General features: G+C 36.2%; 1 protein-coding gene across 9 annotated transcripts in view; it reads right to left on the reverse strand.

The window, feature by feature from the left end:
- Positions 1–22,838, reverse strand: part of DMD (dystrophin) — a 1,219,670-nt gene that overhangs the window by 332,299 nt on the left and 864,533 nt on the right. For all 9 annotated transcript variants that reach the window (XM_061999893.1, XM_061999885.1, XM_061999868.1 and 6 more), the window contains one exon: positions 21,296–21,395. In XM_061999893.1, the coding sequence (XP_061855877.1) occupies positions 21,296–21,395 (100 nt within the window). The remainder of the gene's footprint in view (positions 1–21,295; positions 21,396–22,838) is intronic.

Here is a 22,838-nt window from a genome sequence, read left to right on the forward strand (position 1 = left end):
ACCATGTATCTAGAAACACATTTCTTCCATGGTCTCCAGTCACCCTGTAGTTGTGTTTATCTCACTGACAGTCTTATCACCTACTATTACCACCGTTACTTTCCATAGGCTCTGTGACCAATATGGGAACTTACACAAGAAATTCAGACTTGGTTGATTCTTGATTTTTCCTTCTCATTGAAAATATTATGTGCGATTGTTTGGATATTTGTTGATATCTTTTCCTTCTCTTTGGAGATAATAGGCACGTGTTCCCATTTGTGCCCTTTATGCTCTATTAGCTGCATTTTAAAGAATCTTATCATTATTCATTGTCTGCATTGGGAAAGTACCAAACACTGAAGCACAGTGTCTTTCTCTGCTGTTAAAAATGATGATAGGTGCCATAGATAGCTACCATTGGATACAGAGACATCTAACAGTAAATAACTCAGAATTTCAAGATTGATTTTTGGTATAAACTGTTGGACTATTTTTGTCCTCCTATTAATCATGCAAAAGCAATTAATTATGCACAATATTATGGCAGATGAGATCACATTGAATTCTATTTGGTTATTTTTTCTAATTTTTTAAAAAATCCAGCAAAACAAGAAAAATAATAAAATAGAGAAAACAGAGAAAACATAAGAACACGTGCCGTTGCTTCACTGAGGTGCTAAATCACGAGTAGCTACAGATTGTCTTTCTGAAGCAACTGCCTAAATAACACAATAGCTAAACCAGGAAAGTTGAAATAAAGCTGTGCGAATTGCATTTTATATTTTCTAACACTGAACAGCAAAATATGTTTATTGAAAACCAAATATAAATTTCTAAAGGACAAAGATGTTTGTTTACATTTTTCCCAGTCTCCTTAAAAAGTAGGGAAAACCTGTTTCCTGCACTCTTCCTGTGAGGTATCTTATTTGTAACAGAAAAAACAAACAAAACAAAAACAACCTCAAACCCTAGAAAACAATGTCATTCCATACACAAAAGTTTCCCTCTGAATATCAGGAAACATTTTTTGACACAGAGGGTGGCTGAGCCCTGAAAGAAGTTGCCCAGAGAGATTGTGGAGTCTCCATCTTTGGAAATACTCAAAAGCTACCTTGACATGATCCTGGGCAGCTTCCTGTAGGTCACTCTGTATGAGCAGAAAGGTTAGACCAGATGACCTCCAGTGGTTCCTTCCAAGCTCAACTACTATGTGATACTGTGATTAGTCCAGGCCATAGAATAACTGCTTACATAGCAGAGTTGTTAATTGTACTTTTCAGTCCTTAGATGTCACTTTGCCCATAGCCGTCAGCACAAGATAACAGAAAGGGCATTTAGTTATGAGAAGGCAAACCTGTCATTCACTAATGGTCACAATTAGCTGGGTTTATAGCTTTTAGCAGAGGGCTCATTACTTAAAGCAACAAGTTCCAACTCAATGGTTCACAGTCTGAATGTTTGGATTCATGTCCCCTCCACTCAGCAGTCATTCTCTTTCTTGGAGGAAATAATAAATACGTACTTAGCACCCCAAAGTTGCCTCTCTGCTAGTTAGCTAGAGAGTAGCACAACACTACCTGGTGCTGCAGTTTCACACTTTGGTGGTAGCAGTCATAATCACTTCCATCCCTCTCATCAAAGTAGCAATACACCATAGTTTTCCTTTGGCTGTCAGCACATGCAGCAGTGAGTTTGGCAACTACTTTTTTAGGGGAGGAGAAAAAGGGAGGAAAGACCACTTTCTTCCTCAGAGTGGCAGATGACAAATGGCTTCAAAAAGTAGGTGGTGGCCACACAGTTCTCAACTCTGGGCCATCAAATAAAGGTCAATGTCTAAAGCAAAGCCACGTGAAGCAAAAATAGTAAGGAAAAAGGGAATATTGTGTTAAGATCTGTAAAGGGATGAGAAAAGAAATTGCAGAACTTTCTTTTAAGGCAAAAAGAACTTACAATAGTTACTTTTCACTTATGTACAAACAACTATTTTGCTTGTAGAATCATTTGCTAGTTTTTCACTTCTAATGTACATTAAAGGTAGAAGCAAATGTCAACATTTTTTTACAAAGTGTTATTAGTAGTTACTTAGTTTAACTGAGTGGTTACTTAGAGCTTACAAACCTCTATACTGAAATAAATCCCAGAAAATCACTGAGAAAACAAAAATATTAACAAAAAACCAAAATATTAGTCATCATTTTTGTCTTCATTGCCCTGTCCAGAAAGTAAGGGTCACAGAATAATCCTTACAATTACACAGTTTTGGTTGTACTCTTTTATACAATCAGGAGGCTATTGTATTTGTTGTCTTTGTTCAGTGAGGGAAGAAAATGGCAGAGAAGTCTTTGGGCTTGTCTGTCTCTGATGAACATCTTTTAATTTCCTGAAGGACAAAAAAAAGAAACCTGTGCAACAAACAGTATCAACTAGAAATAAAACCATAGTTTTCAAAATATTTTGTTTGGTTTTATTTTATCTTACTGTTGTCTTTTAGAGCTTTCTGTGCTTGATGTGTTTATATGCCTTCGTCTCTCCAGGCTGGATATGAAAAATCTGTCTGACATCTAGAGAAAATTATATATCAAAGACATAAATTCACAGAATCATCTATATAGTCTCACCCTTGCAAGGGAAATCAACTCTAGAGATCAGTTACGATTTCCTGTAACAATTCCTGAATATCGTCTCATTTCATCCTCTCTTCACATGAACTCCATAATACTATAGGTCAGAGCGATTTAGAGCACGGCTTATTATTTTTGTGAGGTACTTCAAATAATGGTCAAGACACATGCAATTACTGAAAAATATCATCAAGTATTTAATCTAGAACTTTGCCAAGGCAGATAAGTGCGAAAAGTATGGGTAAATGTTGACTTCCAGTCTTTACCCAAAGGATGGATACCTAGGACAAATTCTACCTGGCCCAAATGTCATATAAAAACCTTTTGTTTCCTCTATGACTCCAGAGATTCTTAGACAACAGGAAAACAGTTGCTTAGTTTGGCATCTACATTGGTTAAACAGAAGTTGTCCTATCTGTAAGAAAACTTCTATTCCCTATCATTCTATGATTTTATGATTCTCAACAATATTTCAGGTAAATTGAAGAAAAACTTTCTAAACTGGGACTGTACGGAGCCTCCATAAGTAGATTCAAAGACTGTCTGGCATATCTTAGCATCTCACATATTTTGGCTTGAGTATATACTCAAGAGTTTGCCAATTAATTTTGTTTGTTTGTTTATTTATCATTTAGTGGCAACTATTCCAGAAGAGGGTATTCCTGATCTTCTAATTTTCATGGATTTACTGCTCTAGATTTGGGCTTAGTTGTTTAGGTTTTTGGTTTTTTTAATGCTTTGATATAGTTCTTTTGCATCAAGAAACATGAAATACTACAGAGAGGACTGTAAGGTACTATCAAATTTATACTGCCCAGTATAATACCTTCTTTAAAAGCTTCAAGAACTACCACTATTGACTGTTACTGAGGATGGCAATAATCTGCTCCTCCTCGACTGAGCAGTTAAAACAGAGTTATCAGATTTTTTTATAGCAGCTACCTTTAGGAACTGTTTGCACAGTATGTTTTTCTTCATACATTTATCTCCCCTCAGAACAAAAATATCACTTGAAACAATACACCCATCCCTTATTTCCCTTTCTGTCATGCTTACACAGATATAATATGGTTAATTCAATAGAATTATATGAATGATTTATTAGAATTAATAGAGAAATATAGAATCAACTTTAATTACACAATATGTAGCAACAGATCTCATTCTGAAACAATTTCTCCAGAACTGCACTAATAGTTTCTGCGATTCAAAGGGGGTAGTTTGTTGAGTTTGGTTTTGGTTGGTTGCTTTTCTCCCCACAAGTCAGTGAATTTATAAATGCAAGAGTAGAATCCAAATAATTGTTTTCAAATATCTGAGTAGCAAATTCTATCCTTCTACAATATATCAGAAATGCAATTAAGGAATTAATCTTTTAACATAGGTCATATCAGTTCACTCCTGTGATATGATAAACCAAAAGAACAAAAGAACAATTGAAATTTAAGACATTAAACCACAGAAGGTAACTTTCCATTAGCATTTTATGCTATTTTACAAGGAAGGAAACAACTGAAAAACAATCTGACAATAGTCTGAACTAGATCTGATTTTCAATTTGTTCTTGAAACTTAAAACACATTGGATGAAATACTAGAGTTTATTGGTAATTTTTGCATATTGAAAATAACTGATAAGGTAAAACTTTAAGAGTGAGAATAATGTGAACGTGTCATGAAACTGAAATTGAAAAAATAAATGCAGAAACAGGAAAAGCAGAATTATTTCAACTGCACAAAAGCACATTCTCCCCCCTCCCCTTTTATTCTGCTTATTTCAGTATTACATTTCAAGAAGGGTCAAACTGAAAATTCAGAAGAAATAAAATTCCCTATTTAAGTACTTAACAGGAAGAAAGACAACACTCCCAAAAGCATCAAATCCTTGCCAAGATCACCTTTCAAGCAGAAGTCCTAAACATTATTGATTCAGTTCACAGGAATGTTCCGAAGCATTCCTCTGAGTGTTTTAAGTAGTGTTGAAGGTTTAAATTTGTAAGGTAGCTGCAGGTACCAGGTCAAAGCTTTTGTCAAAGAAAAAATAGTAACTGAAAGAAGATTTTAATTCAATGTACGTGCTTAGTCTGAGGATTTAGTTTCATGGTAAGCAGTACCAATTAAGGCACAAACCAGCCTTAAATCCTTAGTGCAATGAATAACAGTGACATGCACCCACTAAACTTAACTTCTGTTTCAGTCAAGGAAACCCAGCTGTGTTTCAGTCACTCTGAAGAAAACAGAGGAAGAATAGCGGTCAAGGAGTCAGCAAGGAAAAGTGTGCTACTGGACCCTGTGCTAACAAATAAGGAGGGTCTGGTTGGGCATGTGAACGTTGGAGTCAACCTTGACTGCAGTGACCATGAGTTGATAGAGTTCAAGATCCCATGTAGAAGAAGCAGGACACCAAGAAGGACCATGACCCTGGATTTCAGGTGAGCTGACTTTGACCTCTTCAAAGACCTGCTTGGAGGAATCTCATGGGATACAATTGGCAGGAGTGCCCAAGAAAGCTGGTTGATCTTCAAGTGCTACTTCCTCCAAGCCCAGGATCAATGTGTCCACACAGGAAGAAAATAGGAAAAAGAGGCAAGAGGTCTACATGGATGAAAACTACTGTAACTACTCAAGGAGAAGAAAGAAATCTATGTAAGCTGGAAAAAGAGTCTGGCTGCTTGGGAAGCGTATAGGAACATCAACAGAGTGTGCAGGGACAAAACCAGGAAAGTCAAAGCTCTTTTGGAATTAAAACTTCCAAAGGAAGTAAAGGAAAACAAGAAGGGCTTTTTCAAATACATCAGCAGCAAAAGGAAGTTTAGGGAGAATGTGAATCTGCTTATGAACAAGGATCATCAACAAGAATCTGCTTATGAACAAAACTTTTCAGTTTTCCCTTAGTGGATGAGGATGAAGTTAGAGAACTGTTGGGCAAGCTTAATACCCATAAATCTATGGGTCCTGATGGGATGTAGCCATGAGTGCTGAGGGAGCTGGCTGATGTTATTGCTAAGCCACTCTCCATTTTTTTTGAAAGATTATGGAATACTGGTGAGGTGTCTAAGGACTAGAGAGAGGCCAATGTCAATCCAATGTTCAAAAAATGCAAGGAGGACCTGGGAAAATACAGGCTAGCGGCTGACCTGCTGGAGAGCAGCTCTGCAGAGAGAGACCTGGGAGTCCTAGCTGATAATAAACTGAACATGAGCCAGCAATGTGCCCTCGTGGTCAAAAAGGCCAATGACATTCTGGGATACATCAAAAAGAGGTTCTCCTCCCCCTCTACTCTGCCCTGGTGAGGCCTCATCTGGAGTACTGTCTCCAGTTCTGGGCTTCCCAGCTCAAGAGGGACAGGGAACTTCAGGAGAGAGTCCATCACAGGGCCACCAAGATAATCAGGGGACTGGAGCATCTTCCTTATGAGGAAAGGCTGTGGGATCTGGGGCTGCTCTGCCTAGAGGAGACTGAGGAGGAATCTCATTAATACTTACAACTATTTGAAATGTGCATGTCAAGGGGATGGGGTAACACTTTTTTTCTATAGTATCCAGTGATAAGACTAGGGGTAATGGACAAAAGCTGGAACACAAAAAGTTCTGCTTAAACGTAAGGAAAACTTTAGAGGTCCCTTCCAATCCCTACCATTCTATAATTCTGTAATATCTGTACCCTGTGGCATGTGCTCAGACAACACTGCTCAATGAACTTGTTTTTTTAACACAAGCAATATTGTCTCTTCTAGTTGTACACCAGATGAGTATTCTCTCTGCAGGCAAAGCAGCAGTTCACTGATATCAAGGTGGCATATCAGGCAGGTTTTTCTTATTTCATGGTAAACTTTGGTGTCATCTTGACAGTACTTCAGCCTTATGAATTTGATTGGGAACAACTAGATTCTAAAAGAGCATACAGATAAAGACCTATCACCTAATAAAGTGTACTTCTTTCTTTGATTTTTTTCTTATGCTGTGTCATTGCAGATGTATGTTTAAGCACCCATGTTCATATTCTTAAACTCCAAGCGGGCTTCCTTGAGAGAGATCTCAGAATATTGTTCTGAGACTGATTTACTCCTTAGATTTGTTCTGGTGAGAAATGAATAGTCTCATCTCTCTATCCTTCAAAGACAAGGAGATAAAATTAGGAGTATATTAAGTTCTCCCAGGCAGTATAATCCGTCTATTCCAGGTGCTCACTGCCAATAATTATTTTGCAGAGTGGACTACAGCTACCTATCAGGTGTTCTGAGTCACAAAAGAGTTCTGAAAGACAAGTAACAGAAGTAGTGGGCAACACATCTCTGAGTAACTGCAATTTATAATATCAATTTATTACCAGTAACATCTCCCACATTCGAAATTTTAAACCAGGGATGTTTTTTTCCTGGTGATCTGAACTCAGAATAAAGTCTTCACATTGATTAAAAAAATAACTGCCAACAAAATTCCACTCATAGCTCTAAGTATGGAAAATATGCACCCTTGGAGCACTATACGTCTAAGATAACATTTTCTTAACATTTTAATGAGCGTTCAAAGACAAAGCTCCTTTGTTTCAAAGTAAGTCTTTTTTGTTTTGAACTAAATATGAATGTCAGGTTGTCTTAGACTTGAATATTTAATAAAAGCAATTCCTCTAAAAATGCTCAGTATCTGTATCATTGATATTTCATAGACAGTAATTTTTAAAGAATATAAATGGATAACAGTTAGTAATTGATTTCATGAACACTTAGGGAACACTCATGTTATGTGGTGTTGCTATTAAGTGCCTGGACTTTCTTTATATTCAATAAGTTCTTAATGATTCCTAACAAGTCATTATGGATTCTATATAATTTATCTTAGTACAGATGTTTACAAGAAGCTGATAGTTTCTGGTATTGTTAAAGTTTAGGTCTAACATTGACTGTGCAGTGGAATAAAAGGAGAGACCACAATTAAGGCCTCATAATTAGAGAATCAAAAGAAAGTAGAAAGTCAAAGTTAAAAGCTATTAGGAGAAAACAAAAACATTTACAAGTGAATATGTCCTGCTATATTTGAAAAATAAACTTTAAATGTATTATTTCAAATATGTTAATAACATTAGACTAATAAATAAATAATAACTTATACATTCATAGTAAAAAGTTGTGTCAGCTTTCTCAAGCTTATCTTTATCTGTCGTAGGAGAGATCTGGCAGAACTTTTATGTTGAAGAATGACTAAACTGTTTATTGTACAATAAATTTTTCCAAATTTCTCCAAACTCAACAAAAGGATGTGTAGATGTGACTTTCACTCAGTGCAAATAAAAGTTTTTGCATTCACAAACATTGGATTGCAAAAGGAATAAGAACATATGTCACTGTTAGAAAAACAGATACGCTAACAAACACTAAGAATTTCAAAGATATAAATCATATACGTTGGCTTGCATGCATCATAACATAAACAACTTGGAAGTGAAGTTAATTCAGTGCTTCATTGCAAAAAGCTAAGATTCCAACCTGCTGTTGAGAAGACCTTCTGCAAGTACTGTCTATGCAAGAGTGTGTTAAAAGTGGAATGTTAATGGCTTATTATTTAAGAGAATACTGCCATCACAGGAGGCACTTCAACATAATTTCCATGTACAGTTGTCAAGAGTTTTAAATACTTACCCTTGTGGAAAAGAACCAGGATGGAGAATACTTCAGCAAACTGGGCATATTTAAGTCCACAAGCCCTGATGGAATACACCTGTGAGCGCTGCAGGAGCTGGCAGATGATATTGCCACTTATAGAAGCCACTTTCTATAAACTTGGATTGATCGGAGGAACTAGAAGTATCTGATGACTGGAGGAAAGCAAATGTCACTTCTAATATCAAGAAGGACAATATAGAAGAACCAGGGAATCGCAAGAGCCATTCACAACTCAAACCCTTGGAAAATGGTGGAATAACTAGTCCTGGGAATCATTTCTAGGTACATGATGCACAGAAACATTGGCAAGGATCCTTCCCTAAGCGGCCATACAAGAAAGCTAGAGAGAGACTTTTTTATAAGGGCTTGTAGTGATAGGGCAAAGAATAGACAACAGCTTTAAACTGAAAGAGGGTAGATTTTGGTGAGATACTAGGAAGAAATTCTTCACTGTGAGCATGATGAGATGGTGGAACAGGTAGCCCCAGAAAGGTTGTGGATGTCCCATCCCTGAAAGTGTTCAAAACCAGTTTAAATGGGGTTTGGAGCAACCTGGTTTAGTGGAAGGTGTCCCAAATCATGGCAATGGGATTGGAATTAGATGATCTTTATGGTCCCTTCCAACCCAAACCATTCTATGATTCTGAGTTAAGACTGACCAAACTGACAATCTACTATGATGAAATGTCTGACTTGGTAGATGCAGGCAGAAAAGAGGATATTGCCTGTCTCAATCTCAGTAAGTCTTTCAACACTGTGTTATATCATTCTTACAAAGAAGCTATAAGTATGCACTGGAGGAGAAGTCAGTGAGGTGGACAGAAAATTAGCTAAACCACTGGATTCACAGGGTAGTGATTAGTGGCATACAGTTTATTTAGAGTGACAGGAATCTCACACTGCTCAATAAAGGTAAGTGCAAAGTTCTGCACAGACTAGGGGCCACGCATCTGGAAAGTAGCTTTGCAGAAAACGAACTTCAGGTCCTGGTGGTCACCAAGTTGAGCAGGAGTCAGCAACGTGCTCTTGGGCTACATTAAGAGGAGTGTTGCCAACAGATGGAGAGAGGAGATCCTCTCCCTTTACTCAGCATCTGGAGTATTGGATCTTGTTCTGGGCCCCCCAGCACAAGACACCTATAGAGTTACTGGAGAGAGGCCAGTGTAGGGCCCCAGTGATGATTAAGGGACTGAAGCATCTATATGAGAACAGCCTGAGGCAGCAGTCCAGAAAAGAGAAGACTCAGAGGGGATCTCCTCAATGTGTGTAAATATCTGAAAGAAAGCGTGCAAAGACTGAGCCAGGCTCTTTTCAGTGTTGCCCCGTGACAAGACAAGAGACAATGGCCACAAACCAAAACACAAGAGGTTCCCTCTGAGCTACCTTGACATGATCCTTGACACAATCCTGGGCAGCTTCCTGTAGGCCACTCTGCCTGAGCAGAGAGGTTAGACTAGATGACCTCCAGAGGTTCCTTCCAAGCTTAACCATTCTGCAGTCCTGCAAAGCTGTATTTTCAGTTTCAAACACTCTCTAAAAGCCAAACTGGAAATTTAGTGAGGACAGAGAATGCTTAGTGAATAAAACAGCTAATATTGAAGATAACACATGGAAAAAATCCTAGCACGGGTTATGTAAACATTTAACTCACTGCTGCATATGTGAGAAAAATCTTTAGTTCTGCAGTACTCTATCCTTGTTAGACCAGGACTTGATTAGGATCAGGTAGCATAAAACCAATTGAAGATTGCATCCATAAACTAAGGTAGCATTAATAACTCTTGCTCTGTTTTGACCTACTGTTCTATTCAAAACTTTCTAAAAGATAAACCGCTACAAAATTCAGTCTCCTTTTAGTAATATAGCATTGTCCTGGCATTCGTTGTGAACCTTAGGCAAAGTTCAACTTGATTGATGGGCCCACTAAAAATTGAAAAGCAAAAAGCTAGAGTATGAATAGATCACTTTTAGTGAGTAGAGCAATTAAGCAGACACTGAAACTAAAAAAAAAAAAAAAAATCACAAGAACCTTTCATATACTAGCTACATGGTAGTTCTTGTTTATCCAAACAATACATAAAACATGATTCTGTTTGCTACTTCCTTCTGTTAACTAGTCTAAAGGTTAGCTTAACAAATCTGCATTAGTGTCACAACTATTTCTACCACAGCAAAACTCACCACTTTTTGATCCCGATAGTGGTTGTTTTACAAATGTAGGCTGAGATACTAGCATAATATAAACTGAACATATGTTACAGGTAATATCTGCTATTTATTGCAACAAAAGCAAAAATAATTGGATATTTTTGTGTTTATTTTTTTTCCTCACAAACAATTTATTTTCTTCATTGTGACAGGAAGTGCCAAGACACCCACGGCAGAGGGAAACAATTTCATTCTGGCTTCCCTGTGTCTTGTTTACTCTGTTGTCGTTACTGATTTGAATCTTCCCTTAGGCTCCTATGACACATTTATTAAAAGGCAAGGGAGAAAAACTTTTTGAAGCAGGAAATTCAGACTGTCACAATTAAAATGTACAAGTAATATCTAAAAATTATTATTTCTTATTGTGAATATGACTCAACTCCTCTTCTGCTAGTTTTAGTTTCTTATTTGGTGTATTCTTCCATGTGGAAGATTTCACATGTCTGGCCAGAGAGGTTACAGAAATTCAGACTGCATATACTGGTTTGCATAAAATAAGGTGAACTCATACTACATATTAAATAATTTTTATATTTATTTATTATGTCAATTATCACATAGAAATTTTGAACAAAGGTCTTATTTTCTTCATAAGGTAAATGAAATTATTTGTAATGGTCAAAAATTTATATCTCTCTGCCAAAGAGGTATCTTTTTTCTTAATAAATCATGAAATAATTATTTTCCTTTTTTTTTAATAGACATAAACATTTTAACATTTTTCATGAGGATTTTGAAAGCAAACCTTAAGAAGGCATGACATCAAGGGAGTAAGTCTTCTGGGGAATAGAAATACTACAGACTTTATACTGCATTAACATTTTTAATCTCAAAGAGATCTATGATACTAGCAACAACTTTAAAACTAGTTTATCTGTAAAACAGTGAGAATCTGCACATGTAAAAGTAAAGCCAATGGGGCAGCTATTTGTCATATAAGTACTACTTTTATGTTTGAGTTTTTACAAACAGAATTACTCAGTTGACTCCTAAAATTTTAAACTAAAGGAAGTGTTGAGGAAAATATTCCAGCCTGTTTTGGGATCTCTTGCAGCAGCAGACAGAATTGATCAAGGAGTCTCTTTGAAAACATTATGATGCTGTCAATAAAAAACTGTATTTTTGAAAGTGAGATAATAATATTACTTTTGTTGTTATTTAAATTAAAAAAGTAATAATTCCTCTTTTAGAAAATGTACTCTCTCTCCTCTCCTCTGAGTATTTTCAGTAATTGATTTCTGCATCCCTAATTAAGTTTTCCAATATCTAGAAACACACACAATCACTTCTGGGCAGTCTGAAGAGTTCCAGTTCAAGGATTTGGGCATAATTTTTTGAAAATAGCCTTTCCCAACCCCCCCCCCCCCTTTTTTTTTCTGTTGTTTTCTAAATGCAATATTATTTATTCCTCTACAGAAAGTATTTTTTTCTTTTTTTTTCCAAGGGACGGGAGTCTGTTTGAGTAGCAGTTGTTACAGATGTTACAAAAGGGTTTTGTGAAAATGAATGTTTTATACTACAGCAGTAATGGTGTTCCATCAAATTTTGTCACATATCTACCTTATAAAAACTGTTGTGACAACATCTGTCATGAATGATGCAAGTGTCTCACAGTATTCCTTTTGTCAGTAAAAGTAATAAGTTTCTTGATTTAGTATGCAGCTTTCAATTGGATGTCAATCTATATGACAACAATTTACATTTCCAGTGTACTGTTATTGGCATGTAACTGAATTTTGTCAGCTAGTTCTTTGATACAAGGAAAAACACATATTGCCAGCAGCTCCAACTTTTACAGACTCAGGAAAATCACCTCTTCTAATTTTGTAAGAGCTACACATTGATTTAGAAGGCATAAATTGCCAACCCATCCAGGGGGAACTCTGAAGAAAAAAGTGTACAAAATTGTACACAGATACAGAATATCAAGGAGAGAGTGAAATTTTAGGTACCATGTAGTTTGGAGAAGCTTTGATATAATCAGTATTCAGTGATTAGTCAATTTAACAGCATTACAGTATTCATGAAAAAACTACTGTTATTCCAGGAGAGAAAATTTCTGCAGAATTAAAAACAGTAGTTCAAAGCTAGAGAAGGCAACATTATTACCATCACTTTCGTTTTAACAAAGTAATTCCTCAAATAACAGCAAGCCACTTCTTTCCTCAGAAATCTTGCCTCATACTACTTTGTGAAACACTTGTCGAGCTTTCTCATGAAAACACATACAGTGCTTACTTTTCAGGTCAAACTAAGCTCTCTAGCTCTTCCAGCTATTTTAGTTGCACATTAGGAACAACAGTCTTTGGGGATATGTTATCTGACCACCAATCTCTTGTTGAAGGAAATGTCAGTAGTGCAAATCTCTATCTGTGTATCTCCCAACAGGAGACGTTTCCCTGCTACTCCACACTGATACAAAGACAGCACTCTGAAAAGCTTCTTATAGACAAGACTAAAGAATTTTCTATCTGGAGTAGAACAGAAGGTTTTAATTTGTCATCTTTTCATCAGTTTAACCTTTGGTGGTTTATGGAACTAATCTGTCTCTTGTTGTCTAATGTCGTCTGGCTAGATCAGAAATGTACAAAACAGTTACGGGCTTTCCTCCTCATTCCCTGTAACCTCCAGTCTGCTCGTGATCTGTGATTGCTTTGGTTCACTGTTTCTCTGAAGAGCAGAGCTAGCTCACTGGCAGCTTCAGTCACCACAGAAATATTAGGAAGGATGTCACAAAGCCACTGCGTTTTCAGTAGGATATAACCAGGATGGCACTGAGCACTGCTCCTTTCAGAAGGAAGAGCCAGCTTGCTTTAAAAGACAAAAGTCAACAAAGAATAGTACACAGGTCAAGAGCACTGTGTGTAGAGTGATTTATCACTTTTTGTTATTCTAGCAAATTAAAGAGATTTTTCCACAAGGTAGTTGCCCATAGACTTAAGTACTATATAAAAAGAAAAAGAGAGAGATTACTACTATTTGTAAGCCTACGTTATCTGGATAGTAAATATTATAGTAATTCAGGTTACTGTAACAAAAAAAAAAAAAAGAAGAGAGAGTAGTTTTAAAGCATGTGAAAAAAAAAAGTACAATGTAAAGCTAGAAACTGGGGCAGAAAAAAATGAAAAAGAGAATAAACTACCATTTTATTATGGATATTTTTTTTGGTTAGGAGCTCTAGCTAGAATCTCCTTTTCCCTGTCTTCCAGAAAGAACTAATCAAAATTATTGATTCTGTCTATCTATGTTTTAAAAATGATGCAATTGTTGCCACATTTCTTGAAAATTGGATTCAGCAATGTGTGCTGAGTAGAATTCCAGAGAAAACTAAAAGTTAATTTAATTCCTTCCTGAGCCATGTTATGTGAGCCATGTAAAAAAGACCGACCATAACTATAACTTAGTTCTGTTATATAAACCTGGTATAGGTTTTCAATAGCAGTCTGATGAATTCTGCAGTATGTTATCATTTACATTTTGGAAGATTTAATCAAAATGTATCCTGTATAACCTGCTGTTATTATCGATCAAGAAATTAAATGAAAGCAAACAAGCTGCAAAGTCTGATGTATTCATAAAAATACATCAAATCATATTTTTAAAAAGGAACAGGTGAATGTGGTGCTTTGAAAGACTGGTGAGGGCATTAATCTTATTTACATCACAAATCTTGACAGCTGTACTTTCCATAACTCATAACAGAATAGAAAAAATAGTTAGGTTCCAAATCATCTTTAATAACAAGAAAGCAGTCAACTTCTGTTTTCACTTCCTGATTTGCTTTTCATCATAGGTATGAACATAATAAAAATTCTGAGCAGTAACCCAGAGTAAATTTTATTTAATCAACTGAACCCTGAAAAATCAAAATAGATGTTCATTTTCCCTTTGTAAACTGCACTGTCACACCTGTTTATTACAGATACTTTTAAAGAGTAACCTACTGCAAGACCGCTGAAATAGGATGTTAAATATAAAGGTGTAACTTTTCCTTTATATTAAAAGGAGCTTTTGTGGTTTAGGTATATTTCACATGTATTTTTCACCTGTCAGAAAAAAACTGAAAGAAATCCTCACATCAAGATATGTTATAAAGATCAAGACAGAAATTCTGAGAATCATAGAGGTTTGCATTTATAAACTTGCTTATTATGGTTTTATTCATGCAGCTCTGAAGGCATGGTGTCAGCTTTTTATCTAGACTCTTTTCATTACTTCTCCCTGTTGGTGTTGCAGCACATGCTGTGAATGACCTCCAGAGATTCCTGAAGCTATATGCAGAGAGAAAATTGAATCTGAAAGCTTTATTAGACAAGTTTGTCTTCAGCTTGTGTCTGATGTCAGCTGTATTGAAAAATAGAACTACTTGTGAAACTGGGTCCTGACCTTGAAAAATCTCCAATCAAAGGCTAACAGATTCAGTTTTGTGTCGTATTGCTATTTGTTAGATGTGGCACATGTGTTAGAAGTGAAAAGCTTCTTAATGAAAATCAGATGTAATAATATCAGGCTACTTCTTTCCTGAGCACAATGGGGAAACTAGATATAAGGCTATGTATACATAATAGGGCCAACTCAGGTTGGAATTTGTGAACTTCTTTACTACAGAAGCCTGTAAAGTAAAATGACCCCAGAAAAATAAAATCATTTATATAAATGAATATTTATTCCTTCATCCAAAAGCAACCAAAAGAAAAGGTAAAGACAATAATCTATTCCTCTACTATTCTACTTTATGTGAGAGTGAGCAATCTATGTTAGGACAGCTAACTTAAGGAAAAGCCTACTCTTACTGCTCTCAAGAACTCAAGGTATTCTCTATGACACATCCCAGCTGCATAGCAGTCTGTTCATTTTCTCTCTCGCATTTTGTTGGAGTAAAACTTTCCACAATTAATCTGAATTATAACTAATATTAAAAATAGATATTTCATTTAGATTCTACACGCACAAATATCAGAAATTATACAGTTCCAGGTATGGCATTATTGCAAATAATATTCTCTCTAATACAACTCTCATGCTAGTGGTCTTCCTTACTGGTGTCCTGAAACTAATGTTAACTAAAATGGACTACTGGCAGAGGCACTGCCTTCTAATTCAGTGTAGAACTACTTGTCACAACAGATGCATGCTGTGGGTATTTAGCTGTTCAATTCTGTGAAGAATAGTTTTGCAAAATTAAATATCTATCATGTCCCCCACAGAAGCATTTTAATAGCTGATAGCACAGTTCTTTTAAATGGTGAATGTTATGCACAATGTATTTTTAAATATCAACACAGTACTGAAAACACTGTAGATGCACACATCCCTAGCTCGTAGTCTTCCACAAGGAATTGTTATGACTATTCTGTCTCAATTATACTATGCCAGCTGCTATAAGCAATACAGACTCTAATATTTTATTTTTACATTTGTTTTTAATTTACCTTCTGAATAAACATATTGTTATCTTTCAGGTGCATATAAAAGAACAAGGATTTTTAAGACTGGCATTTGGAAATGCTGAGAAACACAGTACTGAACTGCAGCATATGTCTTCACTCAAGCACTGTGCATAACATAAACAATGACTTCAGAGGATATTATCTATGGAATACTACAAAAAAAGAAAATATCATCTATTGTGCATTTTTGCCCAAAGCTAGTTGTTGTCATTTTGTTTCTTGTGTTTTTGCCATTGTCTCTGGAATATATCTTAAAAACAAATGTTTATTTTGTTTTTAAATAGTGAGTGGGACGTTACATGATGCATCCTTGAAAACCATGGAAATAATATATTTCAACAGTTATCTTTTCAAAAACAAATAATCCTCGCTGAAAATACTAAAAAAAACATAATATCAGAGATTTAACAGGGAAGTCTTCATAATATAGGATACTACTATGCCCAATGTGCACATTTCTATATTAGAACTAACCAGTGTAGAGTAATAGAATGCTCAAATATGCCTTTAATATGAAAATTTAAAAAAAATCCAGATGCATGAACTACAGACACCAGCACTAGAGAAGAACTTTCAGCTTCTGAGGACACTAGATTTTAAATCTATATTACTTCATCAGGGTATGTATTTTCACATGCATGCTTTCATTTACTGCTGTTTTTCCTCAAAACCTACAGTCTTAGCAACTATATATTTTTTAGTAGCACCAGTACATGTTTTCTATATTATATTCCAAGCAGTATATTATATTTCTATATTATATTCCATGAATTTCAGCTGTATTAAGCCACAGCACTACATATACTAAGAGAGTGACACTGATCTTTCAAGAACTGTTTTATAAGATCCTATAAGCACAGAGCAAAGCTGCATGCCTAGTCCAGGTGGGGACTTGTTTCATGGGGAAATAAGAAGCAAATAATTTTTTTCCAAAAAGAAGGAGACATACCTTAGGAAGCACTCCTTCACCAAAAACATCAAAGGATAGGCAAATGAAATTCTGTTGTCACTTATTTCCCTAGATTCACAAATATAATTTTTTCCAACTCAATTACCAAAACCCAAGGTATTAGAAACTCTGGAGGCTACTGATGTGAATCTTTTTTTCTAAACCCCAGCTGAATATAAGGGCTAATAAGCAATGAGTTCTTTTTTTTAATTAAATCAGCTGGTGAAATCACTGTAGCTCATAATCCTCATGCTACAACTTGCTTCTAATGACACATCACTCCTCTCTCATTCTGCTTGACACATCACTTCTCTCCCATTCTGCTTCATTCTAAATCCTGAAAACCTTTCCAAACCTGTGTGTGGAAGCCCAGTCTGTGGCTGCATGCCTGCAGTCTGACTCCCAAAGCAAATTATGCTGAACGTACAGAGGAGTTTTGATTGCATTCTTATGAAGAAAGATACCTAAAGCTGATAGATACTGTTACAAGTGTTGATGATACAGTATTAACTTTCTTTAAATTCTTTGTACTAAATATATAATAACTAACATTGCATATAAAGCCTTTCTGTCATTTGCATTTTTAAATTTGATGCAATTTGTAAAACAAAAACAATTCTTATTTTCTTTACCTTTGTTTAGACCTGATACCAAAAAACTGTTCTAAATTAAGAGTGATAACTTGAAAAGTTTGAAGGGACAAATCCTATCTAATTTCAGAAGTAATTTAACCATTGTAATTGACACTCTCATTCTACTTTTCCCTTCGTTTCACAGTCATGCATTTTTTTCTGTTTCACTCGAGTAGACATTTCTTGCAAAAAGACAAAAACTTGTATAAAAACTCAGAGGGGAAAAAATGAAATTAACTGTACACAAAGTACTATACACTAAAGAAGTTAAATAAACTTCAAGAGTATCAATATAATGTACTGTTCACAGTTTTATTAGCTGTATATGCAAAATATAAAATTAGTATTTTCAGCTGTATTCATTCATAGTTTTTACTGAATAATATGTATACTTTGAAAATATATACATATATTTTTTACAAAATTCTATAGCTTTAAATAAAAGTTGCCAAAATTTCCTCTGAATTTCTTACTTGAATGAAGGCAAATAATGGAAGATGTCTTCCTTGGAATCAAAGTTAGGAACGCCTCCCAATGCACAATGTATTCACATGGGTTTACAAATCAATCTATAACTTAGTAAGTTAATTAAATACAAAGGTAGCATTCAGTACAAAAGAAGATATGACATATGTACATATAGCAATACTGTTAAAATCTGTCCCCCTGTCTTGTAAAAGCACATTTCAAAACTGCATTTCTCTCTGTTTAAAATGTTTTCAAACTGCTGGCTAAGCAATGCATCAAGATATTTGGATAGAGACGTTCACAGAGTTTCATTTTATTGTGTCAAGTACAGATAGCAAGTGTGATTTGCTTCCTGAATCATCTTGTCTTGGAAGTCAATCTTTGCTAAGGTTTTAGACATACCCTTCAGCTAAGTACATTTTTCAAGTTGGAAAAGTAGCTCTTGTTCATTATGCCTGAGGGCACACTGGAATGGTGGGATATTAAACTCTTTTTTTAGTGCTGCTTCTGCGAAGAAACTGTAGCACACAGACCCAGAAATAATTATAAACAGGGTCCTTTACCTCTATAACAGCCACCAGATGGTATATTTAGTAAGACCCTCGGGCTGAGTTCTTGTAGCCAGACTAGGCCAAATGATAGCTGACAGGGCAGTAGTGATTAGCCAATTACATCTTCATTCTCTGGTCTCAAACACAGATGTCAACATTATTAAACACTGATGTCCACAAAAGTCTCTGTAGAACCAGGAAGGGAATAAATACCAGCAGGAGACACTGTCATTGCTTCACACTGTCCTTCCAAAACAATTCTGTGCACTTTAAAAAAAATTGTCTTTAATCAGATGTTTTACATTCTGAGACATTGGGTTAAAGCTAGTTCTCCCATAGCCTGTTTGAAACTCTATGCACATTGGTCATGAGAATCAGCAGCACAGAACAGGTAAGCCCATAAAAAATGTCAATAATTTAAGTTGCTGAAATAACTGCAGAACTTAAAGCACAGCATTACAAAAACGCATGACATTTAATCTCTTCACCCTGGTTGTTACTTTAGTAACAAATATCACTTCCTATCTTTGCAGAAACCTGCTGTGTCAGCCTGAAGAAGAGAAAGCTTATGGAGATCATATTCATCTGTATAAATATCTGATTGGTGGAGTAAAGGAAGACAGAGATAGACTCTTCAGTGATGTCCAGCAACAGGATGAAATGCACCATGGAAAAACTTAAATACTAGCAATGTTAAATAGAAAAAAATATTTGCATCTTTTTTTAACTTTGAGAGTGGCTCAACACTGGAACAGGTTGTCTGGAGACATTACGGAGCCTCTATCCTTGCAGTTACTCAGAAACTGACTGGACATGACCCTGAGTAATTTTTGCTAACTGATTGTTCTTTGAGCAAGAGGAATGGTTGTCTCCTCAGGTCCCTTCTGCACTCTATAGTTCTATGGGGATACATCTATAATGATGCAATTGCAGTAAACTGACTCAAATAAAGAAAAATTATTAATTAGTGTTATGAGCATGGGTTGAAATTTTAAGTGCTCTTGTCAATAGAAAGGAAATCAATCTTCCTGCTTAATCCTTCGTAGAACACCAGTGCTTTCATTTTCTGCATGTATAGTTCCATCTGCTGAGTCTCAGAAATGTTAGTAGTCAAACCCTACATGTTGAATTAAGGTACATGAGTAATTTTGGAATTCTTCATCTAAAGATCAGTTAATATAGGAATGTACTGGACTACTACGTGTTTTTTCTCTTGTTCTGTTATTACCACATCCTCTATAACAGCAAATACACAGCTCACCAACACTCCTTCCTCCTTGGAATCTGACGTAACTTGCTGACATGCAAAACTGACATAGAAAGTTTAGTGACCCAGCATAGCAAAAAACAATTACCCATCTCCTGCAGCCCTCCCATATCATCACATGAGTTTCTATAACATGCCTTAGAACAAAATTCTGTAAGTCAAGGATACTGCTGTACTACAAGTTCAAAAGAATACCAGTGTTATTTAGCCCTTTTTCAGAAAATTAAAATTATTTCCACTGGAACCACAGTAGTTCTAAATGACTAAAACTGAATGATGGTTCCTATTTAGTAAGATTTAACGTGTCATAAGCAAGACATTTGCTTTGTTTGAACTGATACATGCTATTCTGACAGAAATTGGATTGTCTTCTAGTGCTGAATATTCTGGATTCTATCTACATAGTGAAATTGTTTACTTCCCTGAAAAAAAAAAGATTTTTCTGCTTTGCTGCCCTAGAGAGTGACCAGTAGGAAGCAGAGAATTCTCCAATTTCAGCTTTTGTTGCATGATATCCATTAAAACATGTTAAAAATAAGAGAGATCAAAATAATCAAACCCCAGGTGATTGCTGTAGCTGCATCCTAGCCTGAGTTACAATCTGAAGGGGAAAAGGGGAAAATTCCTTTCTGCTCCCACTTCTGATGAGTAGTTTTCCAAACTGTACAAGTGAGTAGCATTCTTCATCCAAGCAAATGGAAAAATTCAGTATCAAGTAAAGACTCTTATGAGACTTTAGAAACTCAGATTTAAACCAGTGCTTTCATTATGTATTTCTTTCCACCTATGCTTAACCATTGAACTTCAAAGGAAAGCAGTGGGAAATAAATTCCACTTATCAAGGAGATAAAAATGAGTTTGTAATCTTTGTAGGTAACCAGCAGGTGCAAAGAGATATGAGAAGAATCTCAGATAAACATTGTCCAAATAATTTAAATCCAATGGAGATCAGGTCTCTTCCTGTGGATTCATGAACTGAAGACACCCAGAGATGTATATCACCAAATTTATATTTAACTGCAAAATTACTCTTACCATATTATCATACAACCTTTTCTACAAATACACAAGCTTTGTCTTGAAACAGTCTCAGTTCATTGCCCTATCATAAAAAGGAATTTCAGTATTTCATTCTGTCACCAAGTTACATCTACTTGACCTGTAACATTATTATCTTTTCATTTAAATAATTCTTCTCTCTTCATAGAGAAAATATGTAGAAAGTCAAAATCTCATCTCATCTCTCCATAGAATAAAGAAACAAGACTTTGAAACAGTAATAATTTGAAAAATATGCTGCAATTTTTTAATCAAATCCATGACCTAGTTTGTCTTCTGGGACATATTACACAAGGATAAGGAAATGATAAAAAAACCAAGTTGAACGCCACACCAGCACACCTCCCATTTAAAAGATAAAGCCAAAATCTGTAAGGATACGGAATTAATTTAGACAGCATATGAATAGTAATTAAATTCAAGAGATGTATATACTGAAACACTTACAGACACCTGAAGAGAAAAGGCCAAATGCTGGCTTCTCCTTTAGTTGTTGAATTAAGCAGTTTATTGCCTTCCAGTCAGCATTCAAGTCTTCCAATTTTTTCTAGAAGGGAAAATAATATTTCAAATTTATGATACATGAATTAATGAAAATAAATGCAAAAAATTGTAACTCTTTCTTCCCTTATCTGATTGACCACCTGAATTAAAAAAACAAAACAAAAGCAGAAACATAAAGGTAGAAACAGCAATTAATTTTCACAAATGGGAAAGAGGTACTAAAATCTTTCCCAGCTGAGCTGCAAAAGAGCTTCAGAGTATCAGCATCCTCAAAGCATTGTTTCTTCTCAAAAGTTTTGATGCTGAAGATCATGGCCAACTTTGAGCCTGTGTATGTACTTGGCCCTGACCACAGGCTGATTTCCTAGACAAATCTCAGCGCATTCCCATCCCCGTGGCACTACTCAGCCACAAGAGGCTGCGTTTGACTCTGGTTTTCCTGAACAGACCTGATCCACACTCCCTTAATTCTTGACTGAGGGATGGGCTCTGACTAGTGAGACTATGTCCTGCAGGTCAGTGGGGAAACTTCACTGATCCCTGCTCCCAGGGAGCACTGGCTTGCCCTGCACTCTGTGATATCTTTCTAGGATGACTTCTAAAGGACTTAAGACGACTTCAAAAATATAGGTCCTGCACTTCAGCCACAACAATCCCCAGCAGCAGTACAGGCTTGGGAGTGGCTGGAAAGCTGCCAGGCAGAGAGGGACCTGGGAGCCTTGATTGACAGCAGCTGAACATGAGCCAGCAGTGTGCCCAGGTGGCCAAGAAGGCCAATGGCATCCTGGCCTCTATCAGGAACAGTGTTGTCAGCAGGAGGAGAGAGGTGATCATTCCCCTGTACTTGGCTTTGGTGTGGTCACATCTTGAATATTGTGTGCAGTTTTGGGCCCTTCTCTACAAGAAGCACATGGAGGTGCTGGAGAGGATACAGAGGTGGGCTACCAAGCTAGTAAAGGATTTGAAGCCCATTTTATATGAAGAATGGCTGAGGGATCTTGGGCTGTTTAGCCTGGAGAAAAGAAGGCTCAGGGGAGACCTTATTGCTCTCTACAACTACCTGAAAGGAAGCTGTAGCAAGGTGGGGTACAGTCTGTTCTCCCTAGTAAGAAGCAGTAGAACAAGAAGAAATGGCCTCAAGTCATGCCAGGGGAGGTTCAGGTTGGATACAAGGAGGAATTTCTCTACTGAAACGGTTGTCAGGCATTGGAACGGGCTGCCCAGGGAGGTGGTGGAGTCACTGTCCCAGAGGTGTTTAAGGGATGGGTGGATGTTGCCCTTAGGGAAATGGTTTAGTGGTTGATAGGGCTGGGACAAAGGTTGAACTTGATAATCTTAAAGGTCTCTTCTAGCCAACACAATTCTATAATTCCACAATTCTTCTTTAACATACTGTAAAAATGTGAAGGTGTTTTATCACCATCAGTTGAGATGCTAATTTAGAAAGTAAAATAAAAGGTAAATGATCTTTTTGAAAAGAACTTAT

The sequence above is a fragment of the Colius striatus genome, chromosome 1 (genome assembly GCF_028858725.1).
Source record: "Colius striatus isolate bColStr4 chromosome 1, bColStr4.1.hap1, whole genome shotgun sequence".
In the NCBI taxonomy this organism is placed as follows: Eukaryota; Metazoa; Chordata; class Aves; order Coliiformes; family Coliidae; genus Colius; species Colius striatus.